Raw genomic sequence first — 14,809 nt, 5'->3', positions numbered from 1 at the left:
GGGCTTTGCGAATAGGATCAATAAAAGTAGCCAGAGTCTGATGAAATAATGTCTGAGAATTGCAAAACCCCTGTGGTACACGGGTCCATGTCCTTTATTGACCCCCACAGATGAAAGCAAACTTTGGCTGATCCTTTACAGCGATGGGATATGTCCAAAATCCATTAGAAATATCCAAAGCAGTAAAATAAGCATGCTGAAATCCTGTATCATTGAGAATTGTTGTAGGGTTGGCCACTAGGGAGTGCACTTTAGTTGAGACTGCATTTAGTGCAGTATAATCAATTGTCAAGCGCCAGCTTCCATCAAGCTTGCTGACAGGCCACATGGGAGAGTTAGTGGGAGATTTGCAAGGAACAATAATCCCCCGTTTTCTTAGTTCATCTACAGCTATCTCTGCTCCTCTACAAGGATAATTTTTGAGGGGATATTGGCATTTAGCTTCATGCATAGGATGTGGAATGCTGATTGGTGACACTTTAGCAAGACCACAGTAAAATGTATCTTTAGCCCACACAGCAGGGAATTTAGAAATCAAAAGTTTCCATTCAGGGTGCTTCTCTGTTACGGCTGTAACAGCTGCGACTGAATAATCTGGGTCGTCCTGGTGGGGACCAACATGAGATAAGCAGAGTACTTAATTGCAGCCAAGCACAATCTTATCTTGTGATAATAAAATATTTGCTTCCAACTGTTTCAAAATATCAACACCAGTTATTGTACCAACTGTGTTTTTCCCTACCCAGAATTCTGACCAATATACATTTGGGGAATCCTCTATCTTGAAGGGAAGTGGGACTGATCGATAGAAAATTTATTTACCATTCAACCCTTCTATATACATTGATTCTGATATAGTTTGAACAGGAAGACTAGTGATAGAAACGAATGCCCCTGTATCGATCAAAGCAATGCATTGCTGGCCTGCTAACAATGCATGAGATGAGAATCAGTTTTATCACAAGAGCCAGAGGCCGCTGACCCCTATTCATCTTCTTCCTCTAATAACAGCTGGAGCTTCAAAAGCTGGGAATCAGTTAGCCTAACATTTTTTATGTTATCCTCCCTTTTCCCTCCCTCCTTTTTATTGCCACCCTCCTGCCTATGTCCTTGTGCTCTGTATCTACAGGCTCTCTGGATATTGCCTATTTTTCCACATTTGTGACACTTACTGAGTTTAAACCTACAATTTTCAAAAACATGTCCACTAATGCCACATCTATGGCAAATTACATCAGGCGGAATCTCTTCCTCCTCTGCTGCAGCAACAAATGCCTTGCCTTTCTTTACATCTTCTCTATTTGGCCTACGTGTCCAAGTGAGATAACACCATGTGAGAAACTTTTTTCCAGGAAGGGATATCAACTGAACCAGAGTACAGAAGATCTTGATAATCTCTTGTCAACCCAGATATTGCTGTCTCTATCACTAGAGATGAGTCATAACATGATGTCATGTTATTTGCTGCACAGTAATTGTCATATGCAACACAGAAACGCTCTGCATAAGTGAACAGATTTTCATTTGGGGCTTGTTTCACGTCTGTGATACTGGTCCAGGGGAAAGATCCCCACCCTAAAATCCCCTGCACAGAAACTTTGTAACCTCAAGAGCATCACAGAATTCACCCCAATTAGCTGGTATGAGAGGAAAGAACTCAAGCTGCTTTACCTCGGCTAATTTGGAAATGGAAACCAGATTTTCCACTAAATCTCAAATGCCACATATCCCCAAGTTCTGTTGTCTAGCTACAGTCTCTAACTTAATCCACAACAGCCGATTTGGGTTATGCAATTCAAATTGATCGAGACCTAACATCAAACTATTCTTTTCAGCAGAGGTCATTCTATTATGTTCTCCCATTTCTCCTCCTGCACCCATTTCATTATTTCTTTCACTTATAGAATTACCCTGATGGTCATTTATTGTCCTAATGGGGGCAGCACAAAGCTTCTTTAGTGGAGTTAGTATTTTTTTATCTATGTTTTATGTTTTGCACCTGTAGATGTTTTCACTTTATCAGTTTCTGTAACTGTAACATCAGTTTCATTTGCATGGGGGGAGCTTCAGTTTTTTTCAACATTTCCCTAACTTCACAGTAAGGGCTTTGATTTTGCCCCAGCAGAGATGTGAAGCTTTTATCTGGTGTGTGAGCTGAGCCTTCAGAAGAGAACTCAGGACTGACACCTTTTTTCATTTCTTCATATTGTTTAAACACAACCCCTAAACCATTTCCTAAATCACTCAGATTGTAACAGACATTTATGCCTGAAATCTCAACAACTTTGTCTTGTACTGCCATCACTTTTTGAACCCCTTCAACCACCTCTACAATTTTTTCCCTCTGGGTTTAACGGAACTCCACCCATTTTGCTCAACCGAGAATATGCACACACAACTCCAAATTTGTACTTCTCTGTATCCTTCCTCGTTTCCAACCTTTCAAGCTGTAGTTCTACTTTACAGTCTGAATTAAATCTCTGACTAGCCATTTTCATGATTGTTTCAGTATACTTCTTAGATATCAGGGCATCTGAACAAAATTATTTACAACGTTGGCTTAGTTCATCCTCCTTATTGGAGGTTTGGACCTGGCTTTCCATTTTATTTAGCTCAATTGGTCACAGATCAAACCCATTGGAAAAACAAAATATTGGCAAGGCTGCCACACATACAAATCAGGAGAACAGGTATTAAGAGCATAACTTCAGCAAATCATTATTGAATTTCTTTTCCTTTAATTTTAGTCTCAAAGGCAGATCTCAGTGTACCCATGATCAACCAATCCTACACTGTGTATATAAAACAAGAAAATAAAAGAAAAATTAATATCTGATCTGAACTAAAATAATCTGCTGTCTATCTTTTTCTAAACTCCGGGTGCCCCTGAGTGGAGACACCAAGAGAGATGAGGTTTCCCCATTCAAAGTCTGCAGACTATTATTTGCGCCATCCCTCTGCGGATGTTTCCGATGTCACAAGGACATCCTCACATTCTAATCAAGATACCAACATTCTGGTGTGATATCTAGCCACTGTCTGATTCTTAATAAAGACTCTAAATGAGGACTAGAACATAAGCATGGACTGTCAGAACCACTCCCGCCCACTCTCGATACAGATGCGCGGTGTGTAACCACTCTCGCTCACTCTCGGTACAGAGCGCGGTGTGTCTTAGGCCTCTTTTATTCAGGTATTAACAGCAGCGTCTCACTCAATCTCTCCTCCAGACAGTCCCTAACAAAATAATAAAATCTACCTACCTTATTTTTGTTGGTTGATCAAGTTTACACCGATAAAATTGCCACGTATTCTCCACCATAAGCTGTAGGGGGCGACAGCTGGGTCCTCAATATGGATGTAGAAGAATAAAACTCAGAGTCAGGTTTTGCAATTATCAAATTAGATTTGACTGATTGTTCTCTGTAAGTCCAATAGGCATCACAAGTCATTAAGATACAACAGGGGGACCTGGGTAGTTCAGTGAGTAAAGATGCTGACTGCCACCTCTAGAGTCGCAAGTTCAAATCCAGGGCATGCTGAGTGACTCCAGCCAGGTCTCCTATGCAACAAAATTGGCCCGGTTGCTAGGGAGGGTAGAGTCACATGGGGTAACCTCCTCGTGGTTCGCTCTCAGTGGGGCGTGTGGTGAGTTGTGCATAGATGCCGCAGAGAATAGCGTGAAGCCTCCACACGCACTATGTCTCCACGGCAATGTGCTCAACAAGCCATGTGATAAGATGCGCAGATTGATGGTCTCAGACGCAGAGGCAACTGAGATTCATCCTCCGCCACCACGAGGACCTAGAGCACATTGGGAATTGGGCATTCCAAATTGGGGAAAACAGTGCTAACAACACTTAGAAACACAGGAAGTCGAAGTGAAGTTTTACAAACTTTCCAAAGCAAATTATAGTCATATGCAAATTACATTAAGGGTGTCATCATACCACAACTTCTAGCATTCTGGTAGGTCAGCTACTTCAAACATTTTAACATATTACAAATATGGACTGTTTCTGTCTTCGTGCAGACAGTAATTGTTAGCCACAACATGAGTCGATGTCCCATCTTTGGTTGAAACAACTTATGGTCAGATATCAGAGGTTAGCTATCAGTTATGGCTACTCCTTATTTCTTTACATCAAAGGGGTACCAATGAGAGCAATTAAAATCCTTGAAAGTTGTTGTCGACTATGGCAAAGTCACATTTGATAGGGCACAATAACTGTAAATAATTCAGAGACATGAGTTATTTAGGCATGCAATGTGTAGGTGTTATCTTCTCCTCAGGAATAGAGGCCTCCTCCTAAACCTTGCTGGAATGCCGGGCCTCACCATCTGTGGAACATTAGGACAGAGCACAAAGAAAAACAAAAGGGCACAAAAGAACACTCCATTGCTGTATCTAATTGAAGTAAATTCATGAGGTAGATGTGTAGTCCAGTCATGGTTAATTTTACAAACCATAAAACAAATATAATAACAAAAATCATAACTACAATCTCTCTCTCTTACATTACTACTTGTGATTAATCAATCCTCAATATAATCAAATGGTTAAGTAGGGTATATGATTCATTGTGTAATAAAAATAGAATGGAATAAATGCAAAACAACATGAAACAAAAAACATCTAGTAAGCGGCAGTTCTGCGGACAGAAACACCTTGTTGATGAGAGAGGTCAACGGAGAATGGCCAGATTGGTTCAAACTGACAGAAAGTCTACGGTAACTCAGATAACCCCTCTGTGCAATTGTAGTGAGCAGAATAGCATCTCAGAATGTACATGTCAAACCTTTTGAGGCGAATGGGATGCAAACTCACCCCATATTAACTGCTACTTTGTTGGAAAAATCAATTCTTGCAAGGGTTTACTCCTCTATCTGTGTTGGAATCAGTGACGCAGCAACCATGATAACTGGATGGTTTCTTCAGCAGTGGGCGGAACTAACTCAAAAGCGATAATTCCACTGGCTAGCCCTCACAGGTCACAGTCCCTGTTTTGATTCATCAAATCAGTTCGGGTGAACGCAGATAACATAATTAATATTAATGAGCCCAACAGCCTGCCAGGCATTAGTATGACAGACACTGCGCTGTTGATAATATGCAATCAACCTGAGTCGTAAGCAAAAAGAGAAGTTATCATTGACTATTGACTAAGTTAGTGTTGTTAAACAGATGAAAACATTTTACATTTTGGTAACTTTTGACTTTTAAGTTTTTAATCTCGGACATCTTTATTGTTAGTCTTTTTCACTGCAGTACTGAATGACCAGTAATGTCTCATGCACAACAACCAGCCAAAAAAACTGAAGGGGACAGACAATGGGTTATTTCTTTCATAGGGTCCCGTGTGTGACAACAATAATTTTATGTCATAATATACATTTAAACAATGCTATTGTTCTTTTACTTTTCCGTGTTTTTTTGTTTTGTTAGGCCATTATTATTATTATTATTATTATTATTATTATTAAATTAACATTAATGGTAATGGTGATATCTATTTTAGAAAAGAAAAAAAAAAAGATATCAGTGACCAAGTTGATAGTGTAGATAGAGAGGTGACACAAGCTTCTGAAATTGTTCAGGTAAAATCCGATTTGACATTAAGGAATATTTTTTATGATTTGATTCTTGTCACGTGTTTTTTGTTCATTTCATGTCTTTTATTTGGAAGTTTAGTTCTAGTTCCTGCCTATGTCATGTTCAGATTAGTCATGTGTTCTTCTTGGTCTTTGTCATATGATCATCCTGTCGTGTCATGTGACCCTCATGTTCATTAGTCCTATCTTTTCATTGGTTCATGTTTATTGTCTTGTTATCTGGTTGTCAGTTCAGTTTTGTCGTTGGCCCTCATGGTTATTTGTTCTGTAATGTCTTGGTTTTTGTGTTATCTTGTTTCCCTTGTCTGTGTATTTAAAGCCCTTATGTTCTCTTGTCTATTGTCGTGTATTGTTGTTGTAATGTCACTTCATGGTTAGTTCATGTTCATGGTCTTTGCTTATAGTCAAGTCAAGTTAGCATTTAGTTAAATCTAGTCTAGTGTAAATCTAGTGTTTTTGTATCTTTTGGTTCATCCAAAATAAACTGCACTTGGGTTCTTAAAATCATTGTCTCATTCTGCTCATTCACCCCACCAGTCATGAGCCCAGAATAAAGGCTTCACTGTTTATGCCAGGGGAATGTTCTGGGCTTTTGTGGGCGGTCACCAGGATTATTGTAAAGGGAAAGTTCACCCAAAAATGAAAATTATCACATCATTTCCTCACCCTCATGCATCCCAGATGTATATGACTTTTTTTCTTCAGCAGAACACAAACAAAGATTTGTAGAAGAATATGTCAGCTCTGTAGGTCCATACAATGCAAGTGAATGGTGATAAAAAACTTTAAAGCTCCAAAAAGCACAGACAGCTGTAGTAAAAGTAATCCATTCGACTCCAGTGGTTAAACTAATGTCTTCTAAAGCAAAACAATTGCTTTGGGAGAGAATGTATGTCCTATTCATTATAATTGTTTACTTTGGGTCGCTCTTCAATGCGCGTCCATGAGGGGAACCTGTTCACACTGCCTCTTACCTCACACTAACCCTTTAATGGCATTGCTCTCAAAGACTTTTATCATGTGGGCTTAAATGAGTTAGTCTACTCCAGGATGCCTAGAGTTTTATGAATGAATGAATGGTGCATTTTATATAGCGCTTTTTCAGACACTACACTCAAAGCGCTTTACAAAGAGAACAGGGGACTCTCCTCAACATCCACCAGTGTGCAGCATCCACCTGGATGATGTGACAGCAGCCATAGTATGCCAGTATGCTCACCACACACTAGCTATTGGTGGTGAGGAGAGAGTAGTGTTATAGAGCCAATTTATGGATGGGAATTATTATTAGGAGGCCATGATTGAGAAGGGCCAATGGGGGAATTTGGCCAGGACACCAGGGTTACACCCCTACTCTTTTACAAAAAATTGCCCTAAGATTTTTAATAACCCCAGAGAGCCAGATTAACATCTCCTCAGAAGGACAGTGCCTTCTTACAGTATAGTGTCGCTGTCACTATACTGGGGCATTAGGACCCACACAGACTGCAGGGTGAGCACCCCCTGATGGCCTCCCTAACACCTTTTCCAACAGCAACCTTACTTTTTCCCCAGGAGGTCTCCCATCCAGGTACTAGCCAGGCTCAACCCTGCTTAGCTTTAGTGGGCAATCAGTCTTGAGCTACAGGGTGATATGGCTGCTGGACAGAGTCAGTTGAACTCTGATGGAGTACTGTATATAGTGTTGGGCCTCATGTATTCAGATATAAGACAAAGAATAACCTTTAAAATAACTAACACATTTCAAATTATGTCCTTTTTTATGTCCTTAGATCTCCTCTTTCACTTTCTTCTTATTTTGTTTTTGGCAATTCACATTCTTCATACATATTGCCATCTATTGGGCAGGGAGGATAATATCTAGTAAAAAAAAAAAAAGAAGACTTAAATATTGATCTGTTTCTCACCCACACCTATCATATAACTTCTGAAGGCATGGATTAAACCATTGGAGTAGCATGGATTATGTTTATGCTGCTTTTATTTGCCTTTTGGAGCTTCAACGTTTTGGTTACCATTCACTTGCATTGTGAGGATTTACAGAGCTGAGATATTCTTCTAAAAATTGTAATTTGTGTTCAGCAGAAGAAAGAAATTAGGGTAACAGCATGAGGATGAGTAAATGATGAGAGATTTTTCATTTTTGGGTGAACTATCCCAAGGAATATGATAATTGAGGGATAGTTCTCCCAAAAATGAAAATTCTCTCATCATTTACTCATCCTTGTGTCGTAACCCTCACTGACTTTCTTTTTTCTGCTGAACACAAAGATTTTTTGAAGGATGTACTGTAAAATGTATTTTTGGAGTCAATGTCAATGGAGTCCAAAACTTTCAGGTTCCGAAAATGATATAAAACATGTTTTTTTTTTTTTTATTCAAAAGGACTCAAGTTGTTTAATCCATGTCTATTGAAGTAATACGTTAGTTTTGGGTAAGAAACGGTCAAAATTGAAGTTTGCCAGGCTGCTGACATAAAATATTCAGAGTATAGTTTGAGGCACTTTGGACATTGGATATCCAACAAGCAGAACTGTATATTCGTGCTTTGTTTTCTTGGTTATGTCTGTGAAATAGTCTGTACTTAGTAGTACTTTTTTTGGACTGTACTAAGGCTCTACTCATTTTCCTAATTTCTTGGTCTGTTTTCTGTACAATTGTTCATGGAGACAGCCATTCCATTCTTAAAATTAATATTTAAAAAAACAAATTCCCACACCGATGTTTGTTATTATGGTATATCTCAGATATCCCTGCCTCTAAAAAATGGTGTGTAATAACATAACAAACTGTGATTGATTGCTTTACATGTGAGACAAAGTGGGTGGTTCTTGGCCAGTTTAAGCTGCAATATGTCCCTTTGGCTGCAGGTCAGACTATGGCTATGCAAGACTATAGCTGAGGCTATGTCAGATTGTACTAGGACCTTGGTGGAAAAGCAATGTCAGCAATGCAGTGTTTATGCACACTGGATACTCTTTCACAGCAAGCTGATAAAATGTGAACAATGTGTCATGCTTTCCATTCAGCTTCCCTCTCTCAGCACTATGAACTGTTCAAGACTAAATAAAAAAGTACTGGTGTATGACATTTGGTGCATAATAGATTGAGGTTTTGTTATTGTAACTTTGCACAGACTGTTCGGGTCCAACAGACAAAAATCTGAATATGTCAATGTCTCTGAAGCAGGGATTGATAAAGATAATTGTTTTGACTGTATAATTGGTGCCCCATAACTTTATTAAATGTAGATTACAAAATTTTAACTCTTATATGTGCCAGCCTTTTAAAGAAATGCTTATTGTCAGGATCCTGCCTCATCTGTTGGTATTGTTACTAGTTTTTGTGGCTGGATCCTGACACACTGTTTTTTTGTCTCTCATCTGTGTTTCTCTGTAGTCCCCAGAGTGTGTACCGGATCCACTCTGTGTCCTGCACAGGAAATGAGGCTCATCTGTCAGCATGCACTATGGAGTTCAGTAAAGCAAACTCTAGCACCCCCTGTCCTGGTGGAGGACCAGTCGCAGTCAGCTGTGTGCCAGGCCCTCTGTTCACACAGGGCCGAGCACGCAGAGTCAAGCTCAATCCAATGGTAAATAGAAAGTCAGTTCATTTTAAATCTGAGAAGCTAGGAACTTCTGTCAACTTAATGACCTTATGCATCCACTATATTTATAAACCAGTGAATATTATATTTGTTTATTGTCCTAATCAGAAATATCAATCAGGAGTAGTAAAGTAAATATCAATGACACTGGAAAACTAGTGTATTAGGTACCTATTAATGGCTTGAAATGAAGACTGATGCCTGTGGCACTCCTCATTCCCCAGTCACAGGCACGTCTGAAGGGTGGGGCGAAGACAGGTGAGGGTCGTGTGGAGGTGCTAAAGGGGAGTGAGTGGGGTACAGTGTGTGACGATCGCTGGAGCCTGCAGTCTGCCAGTGTGGTGTGTAGAGAGCTGGGTTTCGGCACTGCTAAAGAGGCTCTGACTGGAGCACGAATGGGCCAAGGTGAGTATGAATGGACTGATGAATAATTGGTTGATTGGTTAATTGGTTGGTAATTGATTGATTTATTGTTTTATTTATTAGTTTGTTGATTGGCTTGTTGATTGGCTTGTTGATTGGTTTGTTGATTGATTGATTGGTTGGTTGGCTGGTTGGTTGGTTGACTGTCTCTCTGACTGACTGACTGACTGGTTGTTTGGTTGATTGATTGATTGATTGATTGATTGGTTGGTTTGTTGATTGGTTGTTTGGTTGATTCATTGGTTGGATGGTTGGTTGATTCATTGATTGGTTGGTTGGTTGATTCATTGATTGGTTGGTTGGTTGGCTGGTCAGTTGGCTTGTTGGTTGATTGATTAATTGGTTGGTTGGTTGTTTGGTAGGTTGATTGATTCATTGATTGGTTGGCTGTTTTGTTGATTGATTAGTTAGTTGGTTGGTTTGTTGCTTTGGCGATTGGGTGGTTAAATGACTGATCCATAGGTTGATTCATTAATTTGTTGATTGATATATTGATTGATTGATTTATTGATTGATTGATCAATCGTGGTTTCATTTTAACCTAGCTTTATTTATGTCCCTTGATAAAAGTCAAAGTGAACACGGGCTGTTAAGATGCTGTAATCTTCAGATGGTCTGTTGTTCACAGGCATGGGTCCCATCTACCTGAATGAGGTTCAGTGTCGTGGAGATGAGAAGAGCTTGTGGGATTGCCCACATAAGAACATCACTGCTGAAGACTGCAAACACATGGAGGACGCCTCCGTCATCTGCAACGTTCCCTACATGGGCTACGAGAAAACGGTCTGATACGTACATGATGATTTTAGTAGAATTCATGAATGTTTGAAATGCAGTGGAATTGGATGTAATATATAAATTTAGTATTAAAAAATGTTCACATGCTTTAAATCTTCTGTCAGCTAACACTCAACAGCTAAACTAATCAACCAATCTTTCTCAAACTTGTATTATTTGAGTTCATGTACAGGAAACCTTTAAGGCGCTCATCAAAGTGCTTTCCATTTCAACTATGTTTATGTGCTTTTACAGTTTTTCCACTGTGTGTATTGTACATACAATACACTGCTAATTTAACAGACAGGTTAGTGTGTAAATGTTTCTCTTAGCATAGTTAAGGAGCTAACAATGCTGCCGACTGAACTGATCAGGGCTGTTTGAAAAAAAAACAAAAAAAAAACATTACCACTAAAGTCATTAAGATTCTCCAAGACCTAGAGCAACACAGCTTCAGAACTACGATAAATGTTCAAATGTTTTAACCCCTTATTGCTTTCTCCTGCCCTGTAACCCTTGACAGATCCGTCTGACAGGGGGACGTACGAGGTTGGAGGGGAGGGTGGAGTTGCTGCTCTCTTTGGGCAGTGGGGTGAGGGATTGGGGTTTGATCTGTGGGGATGGATGGACGTCTCGTGAGGCCATGGTAGTGTGCAGACAGCTGGGGCTGGGACATGCCAGAAGTGGCTTGAGAGTAAGACAACTGCTGTATAATATACAACACATTCACACACATGAGGTAGATGAGGAATTAGGATGAACATAATAAATGTAGGCACAAAGAAAAGTGATAAAGTCTGCTTAATTGCTAAACTCTGAAATGGCCAGACCACGAACTATGAGCCATGAAACCTCCTAGTCAGCAGCCATATCACCCTGTAGCTCTAGCTTGGTTGCTCACTAAAGCTAAGCAGGGTTGAGCTGGGTCAGTACCTGGATGGGAGAGCTCCTGGTTGCTGCTGGAAGTGGTGTTAGTAAAGCCAGCAGAGGGTGTACACCTGCTGTCTGTGTGGGTCCTAACACCCCAGTATAGTGATGGGGACACTCTACTGTAAAAAGGCATTGTCCTTAAAATGAGAATTTAAACCACGGTCTGTAGTCATTAAAAATCCCAGGGCAATTTTTGTAAAGAGTAGGGTTATAACCCTGGTTTCCTGGCCAAATTCCCCCATTGACCCTTTTCAATAATGGCCTCCTAATAATCTTTATGAATTGGCCTATCACTCTACTCTCTCCTTTCCATCAACAGCTGGTGTGATGCGAGCATACTGGTGCACTATGGCTGTCGTCGTATCATCCAGGTGGATGCTGCACACTGGTGGTTGTTGAGGGGAGTCCCCTGTTCATTATCTGAAGTGTGAAATGTTCATTAATTCATTCAGTTGCAAAATCTGAAAGCTATTAGACAGTTACCTGATGAGCAGTACCAAGAGATCAAAACTGTAGTGACAGCAGGTTTGGGCAGAATTGCTCACCTTTTGTTGCATTCCTGAGCTGAGTTACTACTGCAGATTCAAAGGAACAGTTCACTTTAAAATTAAGATTATTCAATGCCCCAAGACCAGCCAGAACACTCTAGCCACATAGCCTTGTGCTACAAATGCTAAGAACACCTTAGCAACTACATAGCAACATGCTGGTTGCAAAATTACTGTTTGTATGCAATAAAAAAAAAAAACGTATCAGATTAATTTATAGCCAAAAACACAAAACTTACGTGAGCATTAGGGTTGCCAACTTGCGACATGAATATAGGACATTTGAGCATTTTAAGTGCTAATATGTAAGACAAAAGGCTACATTTCAGCCAAAATTTGGGACGTCCTAGCTAATATGGGACAATCGGAAACCCTAGCAAGCAGTCTCTTCTCTTTAAATTACCAAGTGAAGACACAGCATGTGTTGTCCAGAGTGCTTCCCTTGTAAATTTGATTAAAATTCATAAAATGGATTGTTTAGACCATTTTTCAAACCAATTTTTCTAATTCAAAAGAATAAAATATGAAAGATTCATTTTAAAATGATTCATTCATGAATCGGACAGAAATTTCATTTGAGTGCACTATTCTTTAAACCTAAGCAATACTGATGATGTCTTGCACAGACACAGAAATCAGAGCAATGCAAAATTAGCTTAGCATATGGGCACAAAAAGGAGCTTTTTGTAACATGCTTTCCACATCTTAAACCTAATACCTCTTTTCCCTGCATATACCAAACAACCCACCAAATTCTTGGCCTGCCTATGGGACTAATCCCTATAATCCACTAAAAAGACTACTATCGGATAATATGGAACTTTGTAATTCAAGCATCAGAATAGCCAGCTAATATTCATTAGTCTAGTTTGCATGCTAAGCCCTTGCAGTGGGGGTCTGTGTGCAGATCCGTATGGTGGGGGGCAGGATGGAACACGAGGGTCGTGTGGAGGTTCATGTCATGTCCAGGTGGGGAACTGTATGCAGTGACAAATGGACAACGAGAGAAGCCATGGTGGCATGTAGACAGTTAGGCCTCAGTTACTGCCTGCATGCTATCACTGTGAGTAAAAGAGTTAGTATGGGACTATAGCTAATCGAGCATAGCAGCGTGATATGTTCAGTGAGTTATTCATGCATGTGAAATAGAAATTAATGTAACTCAAATTTGTTTGAGGCTATAGAGTCTTTTAAGAATTAATCCGGCCCTTAGCTAATAGGTTAAAACTGTACAGCACTGGTTACCAAAAGATTTACATCTTTTCTATATGTTTGAAACCTCAAACTGATCTTAATATTTTACTAGCTGTGATCAGGGTTGGGAGGGTTACTTTTAAAATGTATTCCACTATAGATTACAGAATACATGCTGTAAAATGTCATTTGTTACATATTCTGTTTGATAACTCAAGGTCAGTAAAGTAATCTAAATTACTTCAGCCGTGGCTGATTTTATCACCTGTTTTGACTATAAACAACTATAAAGAGCATGTTGTAGATACATTTCCCTGAAAAGTGTGGGTCTGTGGCGTTTTCAACATTGCTTGGTTTGTTTGACCATTCTGACACAGTAACTTTGGCTCAACCAATGGCGTGAGTTTGGGGCGGGGACAGGGTTTCCAATGTTAAGTGAGTGGAGTGGATACCCCCAAGTGTGTTTTTATTTTTTTGTTTGTTTTTTCAGTTCTGTTCAGTATGTGGAAATTAAACACGTCACCTTCAATTTAAGTTTAAAACTGACATTACCATACTTTTTTTCTTTACTTTGCTTGAGTTCAGTAATGTACCATATTCATTCATATATTGATGAGCACTTCCCTGTATTAAGGAAACGTGGTACTGGGATAGCAGTAATGTCACAGAGATGGTGCTGAGCGGGGTGAAATGTAAGGGAGATGAGATGATTCTGACCGACTGTCAGCATCATTCTGTCATCAGCTGCAACAGAGCGGGAGTGCAGTTCTCCGCTGGCGTCATCTGCTCAGACAGTGAGTGATATGCAAGTCTGTAAGGAAGAAATATTTGTTAACATCTTACAGTATTTCACTGATCTCTTGTGGATTCTGTTCATAGAATAAGGCATGTAGTAACTGATAACACATTTTAATGTCACATTAGATAACATTTTATATAAAGTCTGTTGACAGGACAGCATGCATCTCATATTTAAATGCTAATCTAAATGCCGGCCCCAGCGGTATGGGCGCTGTCCAAATGTTCACAAACAGTATACTGCTGCTCGACTGTTTCAAACTTCTTTCTAACTCAAAGCGAATAACAAGAACATTACCATGAGTGTATCAGCACCTTAATACAAAGTGCTAAACTGCTAGACTTGTGCAACTGTATCATGAATTCACCTCAGAGGGACTGCTTTTTTAAATTAGTTATTTGCAGATTTTCTTCTATACATTTCTCATCACATTGTGGCCTTCTTGTTCTTTTTCCTCCTCCCACAATCCCTAGCGGCTTCTGACCTGGTCTTGAATGCCCCATTGGTGGAGCAGACTGTTTACATCGAAGACCGACCCCTACACATGCTGTACTGTGCGGCAGAGGAGAACTGCCTCACCAAATCTGCTGCTAAAGCCAACTGGCCGTACGGCCACCGTCGCCTGCTGCGTTTCTCCTCCCAGATCCACAATATCGGCAGGGCTGACTTCCGGCCACGGCTCGGCCGCCAATCCTGGGTGTGGCACGAATGCCATAGGTAAACACCAATGCTCTTGTTATGGCTGATTTCCAGGTCTCACTTCCTTGGCTGGGCGTCTGTGTGTTCTGTCTTGCATGTGGAGCATTCGTTTAATATCTGAAACATATTCTACGCAATTACGTGAACGCAAACGCTTCTAGATCCGCAAGCTCTATTCATGCATCTTTGCGTTCCGGTCCGTGCACTTTTGCATCCATT

At 40.1% G+C, this 14,809-nt stretch overlaps 1 protein-coding gene across 5 annotated transcripts in view; it reads left to right on the top strand.

Annotated features, from left to right (window-relative positions):
- The window catches only part of LOC127418338 (lysyl oxidase homolog 3A), a 76,145-nt gene that overhangs the window by 39,846 nt on the left and 21,490 nt on the right, over window positions 1-14,809 (top strand). Inside the window, exons 5-11 of one of the 5 annotated variants that reach the window (XM_051658916.1) lie at window positions 9,013-9,205; window positions 9,445-9,625; window positions 10,272-10,426; window positions 10,944-11,114; window positions 12,806-12,961; window positions 13,727-13,886; window positions 14,365-14,608. In XM_051658916.1, the coding sequence (XP_051514876.1) occupies window positions 9,013-9,205; window positions 9,445-9,625; window positions 10,272-10,426; window positions 10,944-11,114; window positions 12,806-12,961; window positions 13,727-13,886; window positions 14,365-14,608 (1,260 nt within the window). Of the gene's footprint in view, window positions 1-9,012; window positions 9,206-9,444; window positions 9,626-10,271; window positions 10,427-10,943; window positions 11,115-11,685; window positions 12,962-13,726; window positions 13,887-14,364; window positions 14,609-14,809 lie in introns of those variants that run through there. The other 4 variants (XM_051658913.1, XM_051658912.1, XM_051658914.1 and 1 more) reach the window with 4 other exon arrangements.

Source organism: Myxocyprinus asiaticus, chromosome 27 (genome assembly GCF_019703515.2).
Source record: "Myxocyprinus asiaticus isolate MX2 ecotype Aquarium Trade chromosome 27, UBuf_Myxa_2, whole genome shotgun sequence".
Taxonomy (NCBI): domain Eukaryota; kingdom Metazoa; phylum Chordata; class Actinopteri; order Cypriniformes; family Catostomidae; genus Myxocyprinus; species Myxocyprinus asiaticus.
The sequence above is the reverse complement of the archived record's forward strand: the minus strand, read 5'-3'. Positions and strand labels throughout refer to the sequence as shown.